Source organism: Euprymna scolopes, chromosome 19 (genome assembly GCF_053919585.1).
Source record: "Euprymna scolopes isolate OS-2025 chromosome 19, ASM5391958v1, whole genome shotgun sequence".
NCBI lineage: Eukaryota > Metazoa > Mollusca > Cephalopoda > Sepiida > Sepiolidae > Euprymna > Euprymna scolopes.
The window spans coordinates 31,940,828-31,965,677 of NC_136500.1; the positions used below are offsets into that span (position 1 = coordinate 31,940,828).

The window sequence follows — 24,850 nt, forward strand, 5'->3', positions numbered from 1 at the left end:
CCCTCAACTACTACTCTTATGAACCTATCAGAAAGAAATGATTTAATAATTGAGAAGACATTTCCAGCTATACCATAGCTAGAGATCTTATGAAGTAAACCTTTATGCCATACTCTATCAAAGGCCTTTGATATGTCAAGAGCAATTGCCCTAGAAAGGTTGCTTCCGTCGAGAGATTTGCTAATCCTATGAGATATAACTGTAAGCACATCTGCTGTAGATCTAGCAGAACGGAAACCATATTGAGTGTCACTAAGAAGGTTATTTTTGTTGAGATGGTTGATTACTTCTGTATTTAACACAGATTCCAGCAACTTACTCATGACGCACAGGAGACTTATCAGCCTGTACTGAGAGGGGGATGAGTGATCACCTGAATTCTTAAATACAGGGCATACTGATGAAATTTTCCAGGGAGACGGGAAACTATTCTCCTTTAGACAACGTTTAAACAGTTTTGTAAGTATGGGCGCTAGTTCAGGTTGAAGTTTTTTGAGTACTATAATTGGAATACCTTATTCATACCTTTATTTATTTATTTTTTTCTGTGCTATGATGCAGTGACAAAAAGAATTTAGTAGTAATCTATATGATTTTCTTAAAAAATCAGTGTGTTTTAATGATCAGGAGAGAGTGCCTGGCACGAAATAGTTAAGGTTGTTTTCTCCATATATATATATGTATATATATATATATGTATATATATATATATATATATATATATATATATATATATATATTTATATATATATATATATGGATATATTTATACTGGTAGCCAAATTGACTATTAAAATGCTGATATCTTTGGTTCTATCAGAAGAAATTACATGAAAATTTGCTGGCGTTTTGAAAATTATAATCCTATTCTATGCTAAAAATTTTATGACAATTGGTAAAAAAAACCCTATATTTTCCAACTAATAAAATATGCCCAAATTTGCCTACATTTGTATATATATAGTGTCTTGGCAAGCCAATTTTAGTTTAGCTGCTTAGGGATGAATTTTGATTGGTTTACTCCCATGTGGCCTTGCGAGGCCACTAATATATATAAATATCACATTTATTGGCAATTTTATAAGTTCAAAATCTCAGCGACTATTAATCAGAATTTAACAAATGAAGACTCGTTGGAAAGGTAATGACCTGAATTGTGTAGTAGACTATGTGACATTTACCTGTAAGGTCGTACATTAAGGGAATCATTCATCATCCAGAGCCTATTTTTGATACTTTTTTACAGTCATAAAATGCTTCAATCATAGTCATTTGTTTTCCTTGGTTATCTCGAGAAGACAAGTAAAGACGGTAGTTTCCCGTTGCTTTCCATTCAGAGGTGCATCTCCCTCAGTGGGTTAAACGTGCTCCTAGATGCCAACATAGAAATTTCTTCGACGGCACAGTACATACAGTGCATAGCCTTCCCAAATGGTCACCCATCTGGTAATGATCTAGCTGATCATTGCTCAACTTTGGTGATCTGGCAAGAACCAGTGTGTCAATGTGATTGTGCCATATATATTTTCAATTCAAGCTAGGCAGAAAAACTGCTGAAACAGCTCATGATATCAACGAAGCATTTGGCTCAGGAACTATTACTGAACGCACAACACAATGTTGATTTAAGAAATTTCATGGTGGTGACGAGTCTTGAAGATAATGAGCATAGTGGTCGGCCATCAGATGTTGACAACAATCAATTAAGAACCTTAGTCGAAGTCAGTCTACACACAACTATTCGAAAACTTGCTTCTGAATTAGACGTAATGTATATAACAATTTCCAATCATTTGAGAGATATTGGAAAGATAAAAAAAAAAAACTCAAATTGAACAACAACTAAAATAAACGCTGTTATGAAGTGTCATCTTCCCTTCTTTTATGCAATAGAAATGACCCATTTCTTGACTGAGTTATGACTTGCGATGAAAAATGGGTTCTTTATGACAACCTGCGCTGTTAAACACCAACAAAGCTCCACGACACTTCCCGAAGCCTGAGTTGCTCCAAAAGAAAGTCATGCTGACTGTTTGGTAGTCTGCAACTGGTCTCATCCATTACAGTTTTTTGAATGCAGGTAAAACTATTACGACAGAAAAGTATTGTCAACAAATGGATGAAATGCATCAGAAACTTCGACAACAACACCCAGCATTAGTCAACAAAAAAGGCCCAATTCTCCTCCATTACCTACCATATGTTGCTAAAACGACCTGGCAGAAGTTGAAAACATTGAGCTATGAAGCTCTGTCTCATCTGCCATACTCTCCAAACCTCTCACCTACTGGCTACTACTTTTTCAAGCATCTCGACAACTTTCTGCATGAGATATGCTTAAAAAACCTAAGCAATATCAAAGATGCTTTCAGCGACTTCGTTGCCACAAGAATGCAAGATTGTTACGTTACTATCATAAATACATTTGTTTTGCATTGACAAAAGTGTATTGATTCTGATGGTGCTTATTTCGATCAATAAATTTTTGTTTGAGCCGAGATATGTTCATCTGAATTTAAAAGTTAAAAACTGCAAGAACTTTCTTGTTAACTTGATAATTACCATTAAAAGCTCGATAGGATATTAGAATATGTGGTAATTACAAAATTGGTGTCAATCACCAAATATGTTTGGATTTTATTTCAAAACTGCCACTCATGAATAAAACACTTTGTGAAAATTGATTTAAAGTAGGCCTACACTCAAATCAAAATAGACAACGAATTTAAAGAAATTATAACACTGAACATACTTAAGCGATTATTGAGATGGCCTTGTGTGCTGTTCAGTATTAAAATTGAAAGCTATATGTTTCAAAGAGCCATTGAGAAAATCTTATGAGGAAATGTGGACAACACAATAATATATCAAGATGACATATGTCTGTAGGAGCAAGTACCAGAAATGAATTAAGGACTAAACCAGAACAAGTCTTATGAAGATTAAAACAAACAGGAATAATAAAATATTAGACTGTATAAAATATCTTATCTGGGATATCAAATATCTAAAGAAGGAAAGTGTTCTTAATGGAAAGCTAACCAACAAAATTGTGAAAATTAACAAAGAATAAAGAATTAGAAGCCTTCCTGGAGTTAATTAATTTCTACTGCAAATATCTTTCTAGATATAGTGAACTAATTGAAGCATTTGCTGAAATGCATGAAAAAAAAAAAAAACAAACAAAAAACAAAAAAAAACAAAGAACATTGGATTTACATGTATGCAGAAATAGAATAAGGTTTTTAAAGAATTTAAAAAATTTTTCACAAGGAAACCAGTAATAAAAATTTTCAACATAAAAAGAAGAGATTACTTTAACATCAGATGTAAGCGAACGTGCAATAGAAGGTGTCGTGTCTACAGAAGGACATCCAATCATGCACCTGTACCGAAACCTCTTATTAGCAGAATGAAATTATTCTAACATAGAAAAGGAAGCATTCACTATAATTTAGAATATGAAGAGAGCACAGAATTTTTTGTCAGGCAAAAAGTTTTTTAAAATCAGAGTAAAAGTTCCCAGAATTCTTATTCAATCCAAAGAAAAAGTTCTTTTTTTTCCTTTTCTTTTCTTTTTAATTTTCTTATCAGTTTGTTCAAGTTGGGGAGATGGGGCATCCTACCAGGTGCCAAAACATTTACCTGCTAACTCAGATATTACAACTGAGAGATCTTTTTAAGATTCTGACTGTCCCTATTAAGGGCAATTGTTTGAATCTCACTTGCACTTGGTTCATCGGGTATATTTGCCAGGTAGTTTTTTAAATTCTTTTACATGAGCCTAGTTGCTCCTATCCAGAGTAACATCATGTATGCTAATAGAAATGCCATTCCGGATGTAGATGCATTAGGTTAAAACGAAGAGGAACATGAAACTGAAACAAAACATGAAGGAAAGCAAGAAAACATGTAGAGGATGAAGATAGATAAAGATTTCCATTAAAAAGGATGAAGATGAGCAAACGTGAGAACAGAACAGACTTTTCACATTAATCAGAAGAAGTGAGAGGTCAAATCAGGACATCAAACCTTGCAGGTTCAGGGAGGTGTAGCATCATATGCAAATGAGACACCTAAATAAATACAGCAAATCTCAGGTATTGGGTACTGCTGTAATGACGAGACTTGATATAAGATTAGCACAGTGCAATAAAAGCATTTGTTTGTAAACAATGAAAAACTTGCTATAAACTTAATAAAATAATGCAGAAATAAACAAATTTATTTATTTAATAATTTATTATATTCAGCGATTTAATCATTTCACTGGCCTGTGCATCCTTCCCCGACCTAAACCCGCTGGACTATTTCATTTGGTCATACATCAAGAACATCACCAACATGACCTCCCACAATACCAAAGCGAGCCTGATCACCGCTATCTGCTGGCACTTGTGAAAAACGCATACTCCCAATTCCGGAATCGTATCGAGGTGGTGATTGAGGCTGAAGGTGGCTACATTGAATAGATGTCAGTTCTCCTACATAATCAATTTACCTGAATTGATTTTTTCAATAAAAGTTTTAAAATAAAGCTGTAAGGTTATTTTTTTTAGGGTGACAAATTTATTGTTCCACCCTGTATATTGCTATATTACAAAAAGAAGACGACTGTTTATGGCAGCACTTCTAAGACCATTGGTAATCAAGATTTGCTGATTCTCTTTCTGATCTGGAGCATATTCTGCAATGGGGAAAAACTGACTTGTTACTGAGATCCTTCTCTTGCCCCATTTGAAACAAATCTTTCTCTCTCTCTCTCTCTCCTTGACTTAGCGCCTTGCTTTGATAAGCTCCTAGAGCTGGCTTTCTCTCCAGATCTAAATTGGAAGACTAACATCCAATTTGTTGTAAGGTCACTGGAAAAATGGTTTGATCATTCTACTGATACAAAAAGTACATAACTCTTGATGCAATCCTCTACCTATACAAGAGTCAGATATTTCCTCAGTTGCAGTAGTGATGCCACATCTTGGTAGGGTGGGGGTGCCACTCTTTTTTGCTTAGAATACAAAATTGACCTCTCAATCTAATGGGGGATGATCTATCCTGTTCTCTGCAGGTTTTTCTCACAGAACATACATTGCTAGTCTTTCTCTATTCTATCTTTATTTCATGGATGGTTCTCGACTAAGTTTTAATCTCTGGTTCCACTTCGTAAAAATTTACAGCAAGAACACATCTTCTACCACAACTGCAAACAAAAAAAAACAAAAACAGACCTTTTTTTTCTGTGTACCTAACACTAAACGGAATTCCCAAATCTTCCAATTTGTGAAACTCTTTACTACAGGACTGCTTCCCTGCACACCACAACATGGTCGTCTTCAAATCTAATCTCAACAAATACTTATTGAACTGCAGAAACTGAAAGATAAAAACAAAAGCAAAGACATTTTCCATTCTGTGTTGCATCAAAGGAATGGGACGATAGAAGCTAGCTATAAAGCTGCTTATTTGCTGGGGACAAAAAGTAAGTCATTCAGTGATGCAGAACTCATAAAGGAATGTATTTTAAAAGTGGTAAAAAGTATAGAACCAGATGAAGTAAACAAGTATAATGAAGTGCTTCTTTCAAGGAGGACTAATACAGATCGACAACCTGAATTGGCATGTGATGTAAAAGAGCAGCTGAAAAACATAATCCAAAAAGAAAACATATTTTATTCAGTAGCTTTGGATGTATCGACAAATTGCATTGATTCAGCACAAGTATTGTATTTTATTCGTGCTATAACTCATGATGCTTGCTTTGGCCATCCCTAAGACGCAAAGAATTGATATTTATAACGACTTTATAGAGAAACGTCACAATGTAGGACTTAATATTACTAATTTGATAAGTGTGTGCACAGATGGTGCTCCAGCTATGATGGCTAAGAATGAAGGATTTATTTCACATCTTAAATAAACCAAAGATCCAAGTGAACTGATTTTTTTTTTTGTGTTGTATCTTATATCAGCAAAACCTTTGTGCAAAATCTGCCATTTTAAACGACACTGCAAAAGTTTATAAGCATTGTAAAGGTTATAAGCATCATAAACTATATTCAAGCAAATGCTATGAAGCATCGACAATTTAGAAGAATGCTGATGATGGATGATGAAACAATTAGTGTAGATTTGCCTTACACTTCCAAAAGTATGCTGTTTGTCACAAGGGAAAGTATTGGCCAAAATTGTATCTTTAAGAAATCAAATAATTAACTTTTTCAAAGTAAACAACAAACTGATTTAGCAGATTGTAACTTTTCCAGAGATGTTGCGTTTTTTGTGTGACGGCTAAACAAAATGAGTTAAACATTTAATTACAAGGTAGAAATAAATCTATTTAGGATATGTGGCAAAAAATTCAAGCATTTAGAAAAAAATTTGTTATTTATTTATTTTTTTTTTTTGTCTCTTTTGGCGAAAATCAAGACTTTGAGAGGAACACGTTCTCCAGCTTACAAAGATAATGAGTGAAAATGAAGACATGTCTGGATCTTTTGAAGAATACAAGTCCGCCATACTCTCCAGGCCTCTTACCTACTGACTACCACTTTTTCAAACATTTCAACAACTTTCTGCATGACAAATGCTTAAAAACCCTAAGCAATATCAAAAACGCCTTCATCACCACCAGAATGCAAGATTTTTACGTTACTCGCATAAATACACTTGTTTCGTATTGGCAAAAGTGTGTTGATTCTGATGGTGCTTATTTTAATCAATAAAATTTTGTTTTAGCCAAGATATGTTCATCTGAATTTACAAGTTAAAAATTGCAAGAACTTTCTTGTCAACCTGATATAAAGAATCAGAATCAATAATAGTATTGGAATCGGAAATTTAGTACGGAATCAGTAATGGTATCAAAATTGTGAAAAATATGGAAATTGTTCCATCACTACTACAACCATTTCAATATTGTACAACTGGTGATAGGACAGCCACTCTGAGTGTTCCCTAAAAGTTAGGGCTTCTGTGATTTCAGTTGGAATACAGTCGCCAGACAAACTCTCAAACTAGTACCCTCAAATCTGTCAGAGAAGAGTGGTCCAGGCTAATCGCATGAACATATGTGGCAATTAAGCACCCCCAAGATGCCCAGTTTTAAGGTAAGAGAATGACAGAAGTGGGGGATGGCACCCACTGTCCTAGTCAGGAAACAAGGCCAAGCACTTAGTGTCTCTATGATCAGGCTTCTGTGCCTACCTAATAGACAAAGGAGTATGAAAGCTGGGCAATAGGCAGAGTCTACCTACTCTGTAGGTAGTTTAGGTTTGAAAACTGATAACTTGTTTCATCAGCTCTAGGAAGGTTGTTGATCAGGACTAAGGAGGCCTCCCTCCCCTGTTTGTTTAGTGCCATGATGTACGAGGTCAGTAGCACAGGTTTAACATCAGTTTTCTTTCTCTTAAATGGATAACCTGATGAGATCTACAGGTCCATCAGCAACAAGAGGGGTATCCTCACATCTGGCTATTCTACAGGTATCCACCCCCCCCTTACCCCTGCCCCTCACCGCCCTACCCTCCAATGTAAACAGAATTTTTGTGAAAAATTAAATAGTTCTTCTGCTCGGTATATGTCGGCGCGTTACTTACGGTAAAACAGTGGGGAGGGGGGGGGGCGGAAAAACGGTAAATTAAACTGCACAAGCACCTCTTAAATGTTGTACAAGTTCTTTAATTGAATACACCCCCTGCAAAAAAATAAAAAAAATAAAATAAAAAACCGAAAAATAAAAATGTTTTGTAAATCGCTCATGAAAACTTAATTTGTTTTTGATCAATTAAAAAAGCATCAAAAACTACGTAACATAGAAAAATGAACCACATTTTGTTTTTGAAAACATTCTTGTTATTTTAAATGTTTGCTTAAAAATTCTTCCGCGATGTGACAAGTCACCTTACTACGCGCATCCATGCGCGGACGCATCATGTAAGAATAGCATAAACGATGGCGGTGAATTGGCACAAAATAGTGCAAGGGTTCTAGGGTTAATACCATGCAAATGTTAAATTTGCAACGGGTTTGAATATCAGATTCGTTTTCAGTGACCCCGAAAACTTATAAAAAAACAAATTTTATTGGTCGGTGTTCTGTTGTAGTTAAAGTAAACATTTACCGAATTTTTTATACATTTAAAATAAATTAATCAAATCTTTTTGTCTAATAATTTTCAATGCAATGCATCATAAGAGATAAAGGAAAATTATATGCAAAACATAAACACATTTTCTAAAGTTTATACAGTTTGCAATAAATATAACATACTTGTAATTTTTAATGCACGTTTATTCTAATCTCTTTTCTTATTAACACAATTGAGCATTTTCAGAAGAAAATGCCAGTTTAATTTGAGTTTCACACGTTTTGATTCACGTGATGTGGATGTTCTAGGGAAAATATACAAAAGAAAAAAAAATCCAGGTGCTTATTCAGAATTACACTTAAAAACAGAAAAATATTCATGATGTATGTATTAATTACAGAACAAAGACGTCATACTCGAAAAATCATGTAATTTGATCAAGTATTTTTTTTTAACTAAAAAAAAAAAAACCCTCCAAATTTACTATTTTTAAGCTGACTTTGATTTCAATAATTCAAATTGAGTTGTCACCTTACTTATGGTTGATAAAAAGATTACGTCTTAGTTAAAAAAAAAAGTATTTCATCAATTTACATGATCTTTAGAATACGTCAGTTCCGTGATGAGCGTGTACATCATAAAGATTTTTCTATATTTTTTTTTTTTTTTAATAAGTGAAATTCTAAATAAGCACCAAATTTGAATACTGCTATATATATATATATATATATAGATAGATAGAGAGAGAGAGAGAGAGATTTTATCTCAGTTTTTTTAAAAATAAATTCTTTAAAAATCAAATCAATTCTGGTTTGTACACAATAGATTTTGAATTTGGTGTTAACATTGATACACAGTCTCCACCATGCTTAAAGAGTGCCACAGGATAAACTCCTGCATTTTCTCTCGATGTCGATGGGGGTTCAACAGAAGTGGTTGATACAGACTGCCTATTTAATGATTTGTTTGATTGAGAGTGAGGAGCATCAGCTCCAACATTTGTGGAACATGTAAGGCTCTGGTTGTCTCCAGATGTTGCAAAATGCCCCCCAGAATGATTTCCTTCGTTATTATTTGATGTTGATGAATGTTGAATAGATGGTGTTGGCATAGACTGTTTATTTAATGGTTTAGAAGAGTATCCCTTCATAGCAGTGGGTTGGGAGTGAGGGATGTCTGTTCCAACATTTGTGAACCCCTGGTTGTTTGCTGATGCTGTAGAAGATGCCCCAGAATACAGGTCTTGATTATTAGTCGATGTTGGCGGGAGTTGAAGAGGTGTTGGTATAGACTGTCTATTTAATTGCTTTGAAGAATCTTCATTCGTAAGACTGGATTGGGAACAAACTGGCTCACCAATGCACGAGACAGGTGATTCGTCTGACACAAGAGATGATACTGATGTAGATGCTGACGAAGATGGGGAGGTGGTTGTTGTGGAAACTTGATGACTGCTGCTGTTTAAATGGTCATATTTACTGTCCTTTGGTTCAACTGGTTCAGTTTTTATATTGGCACAACTAACAACATCTGCAGAATTTCCAGACGTATTTGAAGCCAGAGATGCTACTTTGAATTCTTGACCAAACATGCCATCCGTTTCCATCTTTACTCTCCCCAGTTCATGTTGTATGCTTTCTTGATTCGTATCAACAACCGGAGTTGTGACAGAAGGAGTGGAGTCCATGGAGACTGGAGATTGAACAGCATTAAGTAATGGAATCACAGGAATTGACTGGACAGTTTGAATCAAGGGTTGCTTAGCAACATTGGCAGATTGCTTGAGAAGACGACTATTACATAATTCTTCAAATTCCTTCATGTTTAACTTGTTGGCAATTATCTTCAACTGCTTCAAAATGTTGCAATTCAAATCCAAAACTCCATTATACATGTACTCAGCAAATGCATTCAAGGCTTGTATGCTGACTTCCTCGGGGAAATTTATCTGTATATAATCCTGTGATAAAGCATCTACACCAAACTTGGAAATCAGTGTTGGGCAAACGGCAGAAAGGACAACTTTGTGAATCTGAAATAAAACAGGTGGAAAAAAAAATATATATTTTTCTGGATTGTTAAAAAATATGATATTTATTGTACCGTGCTAAAATAACGTTATTATTCAGAAAGTCATTCTTAATGTGGGGAAGAGGTTGTTTTGTAACTATTCTGTACTTTCACCTAACAATTTAATAATAATTAAAAAGAAGATATCGTAAAACTTGAAAATACTCTTAAAAACAAGCACCAGAAATATTAAATAAGCACTGAAACAAAGTTTGTTTATGATAAATAATGTGAGTAACATCTGATGTGAAGAAGCAATGAGAAGAAAAAAAAGTTTAGATTTTAAAAATAAATGAATTCTAAAACATAATTTTCATCATGGCCAAAACAATAATTAATTCATCCAAATCTTCGGGAGTAATATTAAATGTTTTCAGAAAATTAACTCTAAATGTTCTTCTAGAGATCAATTCTTAATGTTGTTCTCAGAAAATCAATTCCAAATGTTATTTTACAAGATAACATCTAAATGTTATTTTCAAGGACTATGATCCAAATTTTTTTTGGAATATCTCTAACTAAATGCTGTTTTTAGAAAATCAATTCTAAATTTGCAGAAAATCATTTCTAAATATTGTTTGAAGAAAATCATTTCAAAATGTTGTTTCAAGAAAATCATTTCAAAATGTTGTTTCAAGAAAATCATTTCAAAATGTTGTTTCAAGAAAATTATTTCAAAATGTTGTTTCAAGAAAATTATTTCAAAATGTTGTTTCAAGAGAATCATTTCAAAATGTTGTTTCAAGAGAATCATTTCAAAATGTTGTTTCAAGAGAATCATTTCAAAATGTTGTTTTAAAAAGTCATTTCTAAATGTTCTTAGTAAGAAATCATTTTTAAATGTTGTTTGTAAAAAATAATTTTCTAAATGTAGTATAAAAAAATCATTTTTAAATGTTGTTTACAGAAAATAATTTCTAAATGTTGTGTGTAAAAAATCATTCCGAAATGTTGTTTGCAGAAAGTCATCTCTGAATGTTGTTTTGAAAAAATTATCTCTGAATGTTGTTTTGAAAAAATTATCTCTGAATGTTGTTTTAAGAAAATAATTTTCAAATGTTGTTTTAAGAAAATCATCCTTATATGTTGTTTGCAAAAAGTCATCTCTAAATGTTGTTTGCAAAAAGTCATCTCTAAATGTTGTTTGCAAAAAGTCATCTCTAAATGTTGTTTGCAAAAAGTCATCTCTAAATGTTGTTTGCAAAAAGTCATCTCTAAATGTTGTTTGCAAAAAGTCATCTCTAAATGTTGTTTGCAAAAAGTCATCTCTAAATGTTGTTTGCAAAAAGTCTTCTCTAAATGTTGTTTGCAAAAAGTCTTCTCTAAATGTTGTTTGCAAAAAGTCTTCTCTAAATGTTGTTTGCAAAAAGTCTTCTCTAAATGTTGTTTGCAAAAAGTCTTCTCTAAATGTTGTTTGCAAAAAGTCTTCTCTAAATGTTGTTTGCAAAAAGTCATCTCTAAATGTTGTTTGCAAAAAGTCATCTCTAAATGTTGTTTGCAAAAAGTCATCTCTAAATGTTGTTTGCAAAAAGTCTTTAAATGTTGTTTGCAAAAAGTCTTTAAATGTTGTTTGTGAAAAGTCTTCTCTAAATGTTGTTTGCAAAAAGTCTTTAAATGTTGTTTGCAAAAAGTCTTCTCTAAATGTTGTTTGCAGAAAGTCTTCTCTAAATGTTGTTTGCAGAAAGTCTTCTCTAAATGTTGTTTGCAAAAAGTCTTCTCTAAATGTTGTTTGCAAAAAGTCATCTCTAAATGTTGTTTGCAAAAAGTCATCTCTAAATGTTGTTTGCAAAAAGTCATGTCTAAATGTTGTTTGCAAAAAGTCTTCTCAAAATGTTGTTTGCAAAAAGTCATCTCTCAATGTTGTTTGCAAAAAGTCTTCTCTAAATGTTGTTTGCAAAAAGTCTTCTCAAAATGTTGTTTGCAAAAAGTCTTCTCAAAATGTTGTTTGCAAAAAGTCATCTCTCAATGTTGTTTGCAAAAAGCTATCTTTAAATGTTGTTTGCAAAAAGTCATCTCTAAATGTTGTTTGCAAAAAGTCTTCTCTAAATGTTGTTTGCAAAAAGTCTTCTCTAAATGTTGTTTGCAAAAAGTCTTCTCTAAATGTTGTTTGCAAAAAGTCTTCTCTAAATGTTGTTTGCAAAAAGTCTTCTCTAAATGTTGTTTGCAAAAAGTCTTCTCTAAATGTTGTTTGCAAAAAGTCATCTCTAAATGTTGTTTGCAAAAAGTCATCTCTAAATGTTGTTTGCAAAAAGTCATCTCTAAATGTTGTTTGCAAAAAGTCTTTAAATGTTGTTTGCAAAAAGTCTTTAAATGTTGTTTGTGAAAAGTCTTCTCTAAATGTTGTTTGCAAAAAGTCTTTAAATGTTGTTTGCAAAAAGTCTTCTCTAAATGTTGTTTGCAGAAAGTCTTCTCTAAATGTTGTTTGCAGAAAGTCTTCTCTAAATGTTGTTTGCAAAAAGTCTTCTCTAAATGTTGTTTGCAAAAAGTCATCTCTAAATGTTGTTTGCAAAAAGTCATCTCTAAATGTTGTTTGCAAAAAGTCATGTCTAAATGTTGTTTGCAAAAAGTCTTCTCAAAATGTTGTTTGCAAAAAGTCATCTCTCAATGTTGTTTGCAAAAAGTCTTCTCTAAATGTTGTTTGCAAAAAGTCTTCTCAAAATGTTGTTTGCAAAAAGTCTTCTCAAAATGTTGTTTGCAAAAAGTCATCTCTCAATGTTGTTTGCAAAAAGCCATCTTTAAATGTTGTTTGCAAAAAGTCATCTCTAAATGTTGTTTGCAAAAAGTCATCTTTAAATGTTGTTTGCAAAATATTATTTCTAAATGTTGTTTGCAGAAAATCATTTCTAAATGTTGCTTGCAGAAAACCATTTCTAAATGTTGGTTGCAAAAGATCTTTCTAAATGTCTTTTAAAGAAAGTCATATATAAATGTTGTTTGCAAAGAATAATTTTTAAATGTTGGATGCAGAAAATCATTTTTGCTAAATGTTTTATGAAAATCATTTCTAAACAGTTTTTGCAGAAAATCATTTCTGAATGTTAGTTTCAGTAAAGAATTTCTAAATGCTGTTATAAAAAAACATTTCTTGCAGAAAGTCATTTCTAAATGGTGTTTAAAGAAAATTATTTCTAAATGTTTGCAAAAAGTCATTTCTTAATGTTGTTTACAAAAAATAATTTCTAAATTTTGTTTTAAGAAAATCTTTTCTTAAATGTTGTTTGCAGAAAATCATTTTTAAGCATTGAAAAGAAAATTATTAAATGTTTTTCAGAAAATCATTGCTAAATGTTTGGAGAAAACAATTTTGAAATGTTAATTGTAAAAAATCATCTCAAGATGTTGTTTATTTTTTGCAAACAACATTTAACAATGATTTTCTTTATACAACGCTTAGAAATGATTTTTTGCAATCTCTAGATGGTATTTTAAGAAAATCATTTCTTGTTGTTAGCAGAAAATCATCTCTAAATGTTGTTAGCAGAAAATCATCTCTGAATGTTGTTAGCAGAAAATCATCTCTGAATGTTGTTTTAAGAAAATTTCCACTTATATATAAATGGCACTTTGTGTGTGAGAGTTTGTTCCCTATGGACTCTGAAATGGCTGTGCCGACTTTTATGAAATTTCACACAAATATACATTATTTGTCTGGTAGTGTTCATAAATACATTTTTGTATTGGAATGCATCTGTTAAGTATTTAAAATCATTAATCTAAAAATCTGATTCAAGTAGGAACAGATCAATTTTTAACAAAGTTAACTTCATAAAGCCTAACATTATCACCAATAGCATTCAAGAAGTTTTATCACCAGTCAAGCAGAAAAGCCTAGCATATAAAATCAACAGCAAGTTATTTGATAACTCAGGGGCACATTCAAAATGAATGTTTCTGTTTAGGGCACAATTGAACCATGATACTTGACTTTTGCATTTTAAACTTTAATCCAAGCCATTATATAAAATAATTTTATAAAATCAACAGTAGATTCTCTACAGTGCAATGAAAACTACAATGTATTATGGACTAAGTCACTGCGGGAAGGCACGTGAAGTTTTCTCCTGGTGCGCCACAGTGGGTCCATAACTAGAGCAGTCAATCAATCAATTTGATTTCGATGATAATAAAATTATGTTATGGAGCATTTGTTGATCCTCCTTCAATCTCGAGCATCATCAGGTCTCATTATTAGTCATATCTAAATGTTGTTTTCAGAAATAAAATCATCTCTGAATGTTGTTTTAAGAGTCAATTCTAAATGTTGTTTCTAGGGATCAATTTTAAATCATCTCAGAAATTTAACAAGTAAATATTGTTTTCAGGAAATAAACTTTAAATAGTATTTTTTAAAAATTCAACAACTAAATGTTTGTTCTTGAAAATCAATTCTCAATGTTTATTTTTCCAGAAAATCAACTCTAGGTGCTTTTTAAGTGATCTAGTCTAAATGTTGTTTTTTGAAAATCAACTATGCTGTTTGAAGAAATCAATTCTACATTTTGTTTTCATGGATAAACTGTGAATGTTGTTTACAAGGAATTTATTCTAAATACCAGGGATCAATTCTAAAAGTTGTTTTCAGTGTTCAATTTACATTTAAAATTGATCCCTGAAAGCAATATTTAATGTTGTTTTCAGAAACCTATTTTAAATTTTATTTACAGGGATCAAATCTAAATAGCAATACCAGACACCATAACGTTCAGCACTGGACAAAGTGCACACTGCTACTTAATTTGACACTCATAGTCTTTAAATCAGAAATAAGTACATTTCTCCTACCTCCATCAAAATAAAACTTATATAACTGGATTCACAATAAAATTTACTTTAAAATGGTGCTTTAATATTTTTGTTGTGATTTGTATATTCGAAGAAATCACTATTTAAATCCGACCATTAACGATGAAACTTGTCAGCATAGCATGCCCGCTGGTGGTAGATGACTTTTTGCAAATAAGCAGTCGGGGTGTGTTCACATAAATATTTATAGTGGAGGTTGTACCCGTCAACGACGTTTCTAGTTGTTTTAGTTAATTAGAGAAAAGAATTGTCTTTGCTACAGAATTTGAACACAACACGTACGTCTTTCCAGTCAAAAGTTAGAATATCTCAAAGTTGACGCTTTGTAGTACAAAGATAAATAAAGATAGAAACTGTGTTCAAACGTTATTTAATAGCAAAAATGTTAATTTATTTTGTCCTAAAATTTGAAAAGAATGGGATAAAAACTTTTTATGCTATAGTCGTTAATAATACTGACAAGCGCTTATAAACATGAGAATTTTCGTGCATCGTCATGCACACAAATCTATAAACACGCATTCGTCAACTAACTTACGAACAAAGTATTCATTTTATTTTTATTATTTAGAAAACATAAGTTTTTAATTATGGAAAGCAAAAGAATATTTTTAAAAAATAAATTATTTGAAAAAGAATGATCGACAATGACTAAGCTTTTAAATGAGTTCAAACGTACAAACTACTTATCCAGTTAAGTAAAAGAATAACTTTTATTGGGTTTATTTTACAATCCACAGAGGTTTGAGAAAGTGTCCAAAAAACAAATATATAACAAATGAATGTTACCAAAGGCAAGTAATCTTCTACCTACCTCAATAAATTTTTGGTGTTGTAAATGTTTATTCTATTCAAAAAACAAGTAGTGTTGAGCATTACATGAAAACAAGAAAAAAATGGCTGCGATGTCTCGACAACAACTTAAAAATAAAAAATTATACAAAATAGTGATAGAAACTCACCCGATAATTGTCACGGTAACTTGAAGCTGTTAAAAATGAAATTTAATTATCCTAATTAGTTTAATAAACTTAAAAACATTATAATTGTAATTTGTACAAAATTTCCTTCCATTTGATATGCTACAAGCTAATAATAATTTCTTTGAATTGTGTCGTAGTGGTCATCTTGGATTTCCTGTTTGCCATCTTGGATTTTTCAGTGTAATAATGACAAATGATAATGCCCATCAGAATAACATTTCGCATGATGATAAAGTCTTACCTCCCACTTTTTAAACTGTTTTTTTTTTATGATATTTCTACTGGAAGCCATTAAAATGAAACTTAATTATGCTAATTAGTTTAATGTACTTAAAAACATAATTCTGATCTGTAAAAAATTTTAATAATTTCTTTGAATCATGTCATGGTGGCATCTTGAATTTCCCGGTTGCCATCTTGGATTTTTCATGATGTTATATTAGAAAATGATAATGTCCATGAGAATAATACTTCCTATGATGATAAAGCCTTACTCACCATTTTTCTTAGCTGTTTTTATGATGTTTCTACTTAAAGCTGTTAAAATGAAGCTGAAATATACTAATGAGTATGCTAATTAGTCTGTAAGTTGCCAAGTGAGATGGTCGTAAATAACGCCAACTGAACCTTCATGGTATTATATGTTTAAAATTTCATCATAATATCTTTAAAAGATCTGAAGATACAGCTTTTTAAAGATGGGTTAGTCTGTAAATTGTGCAAATTTCCTACCATTTTCAGCCACAAGCTTATATGCATTTGAATAGGACTGACTTTAGGCAAAATGTTCAATGAACCATACATTTTTTGATACTTTGAATGGTCATAACTCCAGTTCTAATGGGCCAATTTTAAAAAACTAGAGATATTATTGATTTGTTTTTTTTTATGCTCATTTCAATAAAGCTTCATTTGAGTTTATTCAATCTAAAGAAAAAAATGGTGTGGTATTGCTACTCTAAATGTTGTTTTCAGGGAGGATCAACTCTAAATCTGGTCGCCTAAGGTGGCAAAGTTTGTGAAGGTCATTATATAAATGTCTCCATCAGAAAATAAAACAAGTTACCTTGACAGTTGCTAACCCATTGCTGATGCCTGCATCACATAACTGTTTCTTCTTCCAGAGAGAGGACAAGTTATTCGTGAGTACTTGTCGATGGTTAGCAATAACAAGAACTTTTTTAGTTTCAGCATTTTCCTTGAAAAAAGAAAAAAAATTGTTCAGCTATCTTTTAAAATACAGTAATGACATTAGTACAAAGTTTATGATCAATAGAAACAAAGGATTTTCAATAGGCTTTCACCTAACTAAATCTCCATAATTACTCATATACAAAAGACACTTTGCCTGTGCAAATTTATTCCCTATAGACTTCAAAATGACAGGGCCAATTTTTTTGAAAATTTCACATAAATGTATGCTATGTGTCTGGGAGTGTGTAACATAGCATATATGGCGCGCTTGTGAAAAAAAAAAAAAAAAATCAGCAGCAGCAGTAGGATAGCTGACTAGTAAAAAATATTAACAGCAGCAGCTGTTTTAACACATATGCAAATTAAGCAAGTGTGTACATGCTCACATCATGGGAAGGAAAGAAAAAGAAAAAAGGACAGCATGTGGTTGATCAGAAAAAGCAAGTTGCGTGCCAGAAAAGATGGACATGTGAAGTCAAGGGTGAGTGCCGGTGTGAGATGGCGAGGAAGGAGACTTTTAAAAAAAACACACATTATACAGCAGAGCATTGTGAAACGTGTGCAAAAAGACTTTTGAAAGATAATGAAATGCGTTATTTTGGAAGAACCACAAGAAATGCATTTCATTTGCACTTAAAAAAAATACTGAGTCAGATTTTTATTTCTTTTATTTTTTGCTTATACCAGAAAACGTGCGGGTCCAAGAGGTTTGATATGTAACGACGTGGTTAAAATGTAATGGCCATGTTACAAGTGTTTTTAGATAGGCTTTGTATTGGAATGTCTCTGATAAGTATTGAAAATCGGTAATCCAAAAAATCTGATTAAAGAAGGAACAGTCTGATTTTGACCAAAGTTAACAGCGTTATACAGCCCAAGTACATTTGAGAAGTTTTATCACCACACAAGCATAAGAGCCCGACATATAAAATCAACAGTAGGTTCTTTGATAAGACAGGAGTGTGTTTGAAATTAATGTTTTTCTGTTTAGAACACAATTAAACCATTATACTGAAGGAATATAAATTCATGATTGTCTCTTACAATGTGATTTTATTATTTGTATTGAACTATGTAGCACAATATTACTTTCCAGGTATTTATTAGTACTTATCAATTTATTTCATTTGAATTAGTTCTCTATTTAAATATAATAGATTTTATTTTCATAAAAATGTTAATGAACTCATATTTGCTGTGTGTTAGCGGTTTTTCTGTTCAAAAAAATAATTTTTTGCGCTATCCAGAAAAATATCAGCTTTATCAAAATATATTTATTGATTAAATATATTTCTCACACACACATATATATATATGTATATATTCTCAATCAGAAGAGCATTTCCACCATAAATCAACTTTTCCAATGCACTATGCTCAACAAATTTTCATTAACAAAACTGAACTTCAAAACAGACCTAATGCTATCCTAGGAAAATTAAAATTAAGATTTAATTTTAATAAATTATTCGTAAGAAAAAAGATTGAAAAGAAAAAAAAAAAATCAACCATCAAATCATTTCTCTGTGATAAGTTTATAAAAGTAATAATTTTTGATGGGCAGAAATCAGAAGCATATAATATGAATATGCCAGCGTACCTCAGGGATATATTCTAAGCCCAACCTTCTTCCTGATCAATGATTTCTCATACATTCCAAATTCATTCATTGACATTTATGCGGATAACACAAACACCTATGAGAACACTTCAAAGCACATTAATACCTACTAGACACTATCCTTAAGTGTTTAAGGTCTCTCTGTACAAGGGTTTGCTAGGACAACGTAGCATAATCATACTTTTCCCAACAAGTAAAACCTGACTAAATATTCAAAATTACAGAGTAGTCGCGGCCCAAATAAGATTGCCTCAGTATAGCTAGCCAACACTGGCTTTTTCAAGGAATAAGGCACCTTCTCAAAATTATGCTACCTAAAGTAACAGCATGAAGTTGGATACTCCACCAGACTAGATGAATTCTTGTCCTGGAATCCAGTAATACGAAGAGACCACAAGAAAGACATGCTATAATATATTTAAATGGTCAATTGAGGATAGGAAAACTATGTTCTCAACTTCTTTACTAACTCGATGTTTGATAGGTAAAGGGTAATTTTAATGATGGAATATTCGAATTTCTATGTTTCTCATATGGAGATCAAGTGTTTTCCTCTAGAAGAGGGCTCATTGATTGCTGAGAACTTCAATAGAAGTAAAATGAAATAAAAAAAAAAATCAAGATCTCTCTCTCTCTCCCGACCTAGAGCATATTGTACAATGGAGAAATAGGTGGTTGGTTACTTTCAATACATCTAAAACCAAATAAACTCTCTTTTCATCACTAATGTTCACATCTCCATTTTGCCTCAATAGAAATGAATGGTTCTCTCTCCTTGAAGGAGGCCCTGCTTTGATAAACTCCTGGGACAGACCTTCACGCCAAACTTGCGTCCAATTTCTTGTTAAGGTTGCGGAAAAAGAGTTGGATCATTCTACTGCCACAGAAGATATCTCACTCCTGACACAATTCTCTACATGTATAAGAGACAAATACGTCCTAAATGAATGAAGTATTATTGTCACAAAAGGGAAGGTGCTCCGAGCACCCTTCCCAGCTTTGACAGGATACAATAACCAACTACAAAATCTAGTAAGTCACATACACTTCAGTATCTTTCTCACAGAAGAGAGGTTGCTAGTCTTTCTCTACTCTATTGTTATTTTTATGGTAGATGCTTGACTGAGCTCCAGTCTATGCTTTCCCCCTGTAAAATATTTACAACAAAAACTTGTCTAGCTACAACAACTGTAAATAAATTTCCTTCCTTCCTCTGTGCACCTAAAACTAAACGAAGCTTCCATAAGTGGAGTTTCTTTCTAAGAACTATCCATTTGTGGAACACAATATCATGGGAATGCTTCCCAGCTAGCTATAACATGGCTGTTTTCAAGTATAATGTTAACAAATCCTTGTTGAGCTATCCTCTTATATAACTAGTATGCCAACCAGCATTGCCCAGTTGTAAAATACACTTAACTATGATATGTTAATTTATGCAAATTTCGTATTTATTATTGTAGAGCCAATTCTCTATTGATTATTATATTGTACCCAATATATAGTAGTGATTTCAAAAGCTTAAAAAAGCGATTTTTGTGATACCAGCTAGAATCAAACCTAGAATGTTTAGCACTCCAGCATTACTCGCTACTATCTGAACTAAACTTTACAAATGAACTGACTAAATGTATATTTGTGCATGCATAGAGGAGCACTTTAAGTTGACTCATATCTGTCAAGTTTCAATTTTTCAATTTTGACCCTTTAGTAGCTATTTTTACTGGCTAAAAATCAAATTGAATTTGTTCCATAAGTCTGAATCCCTAATAAATCAAGTTTCAAGTCTGTAGACCAAAAATTGACAGAGTAGTTTGGTAGAGACCATTCTGCATACACAATGTCACTTTATATATACTAGCATTACAGCCTGGCGTTGCCCAGGTGTTTGGAGGTGTATATTGAGCAAAAAAAAACAAAAAAAAAAAACAGGAATTTTTTTTTTTTTTTTTTTTTTTTTTTTTTTTACAAAGTGGTCACCACTTATCAAGGCCAGTAAGCCACTCAGGGATAAGGGCTATTGCATGTACAGTACGTTAGTGTTAGTGTGGAGATTTAATAAAGTGTCTGCTTAAGAGGGCGGTTCATCAGGAATTTGTTTACGTTGAAGTCAGGTGGAAAGCAGGCAGATGGAGAATAGTTCCACAGGCGTGCAGTTCTAAGAAAGAAGCTTTGTTCATGGAATCTACGTTTTGATTTAGGCATAGATAAAGAGTAGAGAAAGTTTTTGACAGTGGTTTCAGCTAGATTTCGTAAAAGATTGGCGAGGAGGGACCAGAGATTGGAGCTCAGACGTGCACCTGCCATGGAAATAACGATAAAACAAAGATAGGCTCACAACGTCTCTTCTGTGGGAGAGAGGTTGCAGGGAAGAGAAAAGGACATCCCCCACTAAGCCACAAAGTCTATTTTGTACTCTGTCAAGGCAGGATAGGCTTTTTTAACGTTGACCCCTATTATGACCTCTTAACAGTTATTGTTTTGGGATCAAATCAAGTTATTAAGTTAGATCCATGTCCAAGGAACCTATATCTAAAATTTCAAGTGTTTAGACCCAAAATTGTTGGAGGAGTTTGGTAGAGTTCTCAAAGGTCAAATCGTTGAACTTTGATCAGTTAACAGCCAAATTTCTGGCTGAAAACGGGTTACAAAGATTTTCCCAATTTTCAGTACCCTGTATATCGAATTTTGAGTCTGTAGACTTAAAATTGACAGAGTTATTGCATAGGGAAATGTACACAGATATATACACAGACACGTTCACTTTTATAGATATATAGATACTAGCATTTCAGCCCGGCGTTGCCCGGATATTTGGAGGTGTATGTTGAGCAAAAAAAGAAAAAAAAAATGATATGAAAAAGGCAGGCTACAACCCGCACCGCAAAGGAGGAAAAGAACGGAAAAAAATCTGATGTTTTTGTTGTTACAACCACTCCCAAACCGGAAGTGACAAAGGTTTAAATTAAGGCTAGACAATCAAAAGGAGAGGATGACTTTCGAAAATATCGGAAAAAATGACCCCCCACTCTTCCACTGTAGAAAAGGTCCCAGTTGAAGGTGAAGATATTAATGATTTTACCCAATTTTTCGATATTTGTCGTCTGAAAGGTCGAACTTCAAAATGATACTGATCTTGTAAAAATGCGTCGCCTCAGTCGAAAGTTTTAGGCAGACATGCAAACATACATACATTTATATATTGGTAACTAAAAATTTTCGACCCAAATCGATGAAAAAGCTTGACCTATCTCTGAATACCCTTTATGTGAAATTTCAAATACTTAGACCAGAAATTGTCTGAGTAATTTGGTAGAGACTGCAGAGGTCAAATTTTTTTTAACTTTGACTCCTATTATGACCTCTTAACATTTATTGTTTGGGGCTCAAATCAAGTTATTAAGTTAGATCCATGTCCAAGGAACCTATATCTAAAATTTCAAGTGTTTAGACCTAAAATTGTTGGAGGAGTTTGGTAGAGTTCTCAAAGGTCAAATCGTTGAACTTTGACCCCTTAACAGCCAAATTTCTGGCCGTAAACGGATTACAAAGATTTTCCAAAATCTCAGTACCCTGTATATCAAATTTCGAGTCTGTAGACTGAAAATTGACAGAATTATTGCGTAGGGAAATGTACACACGCACACAGACACGTTCACTTTTATAGATACATATATATATATATATATATATATATAGAGAGAGAGAGAGAGAGAAAGATTTGGACCAGTTTCAGCCATTGTTATCAATCATCACACTGTTTCATCATCCTCCTTACATTCATTAACCATTATCCTTAAGTGATCTATGGGCCTTGATAAGCGATGACTCGTTAGTACATATAAAAAAAGGGTAAGTCTATCAGTCATGTGTATACATTGTGATGATGTATGGAAGTGAAATCTGGCCAGTGAGAGTGGAGGATATGTTTTGCATGGAGAAAAATGATACAAGAATCTTACAATGGATATGTAATGCGAGTCTCAAAGACAAGCTTAGATCTGATGACCTCAGAGGAAGATTAAACCTGAACAGTACAGGAGACTTTGTTGGTTTACCCAAATCGAAAGAATGGATGAGAGTGCTTGTGTTAGTAGCTGTAGAACAGTTGATATAGCCAGGTGGGAAAGGAAAGGCCAAGAAAAACATGGGAAAGTGGTAAGGATGAGAGAAAAAGGGATAAATAAAAGTTTAGCCAGATATTTTAGTTTGAAAGTCAATTATTTAAAGCCCCACCAAAATCACCAGTGTCTAGACGAAGGGTCAACAACTACAGCCTGCGAAGACATTTTGACTGGCCAATGAGCCTGATTTCCAAGATAAGGCTTTGAAATTCGACAGAAAGCCTATATTTCTCTGATCCAACCAGCAAAATTTTAATACTATGACCTTTAAAACTCAATCAAGTCCATTTATGCATAAAATATACAAAAATAAATATAAAACACAAACTGAGAGCCAATTTAACTGACTAAGCAGTGACAGACATTAGGCAAGGACAATTTCAGCTTTCTATTTTATGCCTCATTAATGTGTGGATGTTACCGCTTGTGTACGTCTGTAAGTGTATATGCTTGCAGCTATTTCTACTCATATCTATGTGTAGATGTGTTTCGTTTTGTTTGTGGTACAATTTTCAATAACACTTTCAAACATACACATCATAATTTCATCCATTTCACTTTGGTTGAGTGTTTTTCATTTTTAAATATTTTGACGTTCATTGAGGAAAACTAGTTTTTGTTAAGCATCTTTTAATTTTAGATTTTCTTTTATTTTTCTGATTACTCAATGTTTATTTTAATCATGGTTTTAAACATTTAGGTTGACAGAGGTCTGCATATGAAATTTTCCCTATTTTTCATTAATGACCTTCGTCCTACCTGCAAACTGGCCAGCAGGGTTGAATGAGTTGCCAATCTCTGATTTAGGCCATTGTTGAGATGGCTTTTTCCCCTACTGACTGAGATATAGTTTTGGTTCTGTGCATCGGTTTTTAATCTCGTTCCCCCCCAAAAGTTTTGTACTTTACATTTAAAAAAATATATTTATCCCCCCACCCTATTTCTTAAAATAAAACTTTACCTATAGTCACAATAGATCTTGTGCCGAAAAAGCAAACAACTTGGGTTATTTTTCTTATCTAAAAATTAAAATGACTACCAACTTGAACAACTAAGCAAAATTTTGGCCTCAACTATGATAATTGTTTTTAACTTCTTGTTGGAAACCGCCCTTTTAAATTCATTATATTCTCTTAAAATTTTGGTACTTTTGCAAAGAAGGTATCATGCTGAAATAATAACGTTATTTACAAAACCCGTTCTTAACATGGAAAAGAGAGGATGTTTTGTAACTATTCTGTACTTTCACCTAACAATTTAGTAAAGACAAGATACCGTAAAACTTGAAATTAACATGAAAATACTATCACAAAAATAGCACCAAAACATGTTGTTTCTTTGGCAGACGTTTAAAAAATTAACCCCCACCTCTAAATTCCACAATTTACACTTTTTTTTTTCCTTTTTTCACATTAATCTCATTGATTACAAACTTAACTTTCGGATTAAAAAATAAATTTGAAAAAATATTTTTTATGACTTATCGTTAGGAATCAATTTTCAATTATAATATTCTATTAAATTGACCACATACTTTCTGACTATTACCAAGAAAAATATTGTGATTCTCACATGACAGGTGTTTATCCCCGTCTAAAAAAAAAAAAAAAAAAAAAAAAAAAAAAAAAAAATGAGGGGGTAAGGTAAATTTTTACTTTCTAACTTGATGACAACTTTTACAGGTTTTGGAGTATGCTCTAAATGGATATCACAGTAATGTCCTATTTTTGCATTGGGAAAAAAATTTCCAAAAATATTCAATTTAAACGAAATTGAATACAAAGTTTAATTGTATAAAAAAAACAAAAAAAACATGTTTTTTTGGGTTACGAGTAAAAACATCTGACAATTCAACAAATCAAACTTTACTGTAAAGTATTTGTTCAATTTAGTTGAATGTTATAATTGAAAACTGATCTCCGATGAAAACTATTTTTTTCAATTATTTTTTTTTAATCTGAAAGTTAAGTTT

General features: G+C 32.5%; 1 protein-coding gene across 2 annotated transcripts in view; it reads right to left on the reverse strand.

Annotated features, from left to right (window-relative positions):
• Positions 1–8,732: 8,732 nt before the first annotated feature.
• The window catches only part of LOC145303498 (uncharacterized), a 29,708-nt gene continuing 13,590 nt past the window's right edge, over positions 8,733–24,850 (reverse strand). Inside the window, exons 2-3 of one of the 2 annotated variants that reach the window (XM_080144929.1) lie at positions 17,006–17,137; positions 8,733–10,115 (exon numbers count right to left, since the gene is read on the reverse strand). In XM_080144929.1, the coding sequence (XP_080001055.1) occupies positions 8,880–10,115; positions 17,006–17,137 (1,368 nt within the window). In that variant the 3' untranslated portion in view covers positions 8,733–8,879. The remainder of the gene's footprint in view (positions 10,116–17,005; positions 17,138–24,850) is intronic. The other variant, XM_080144928.1, reaches the window with a different exon arrangement.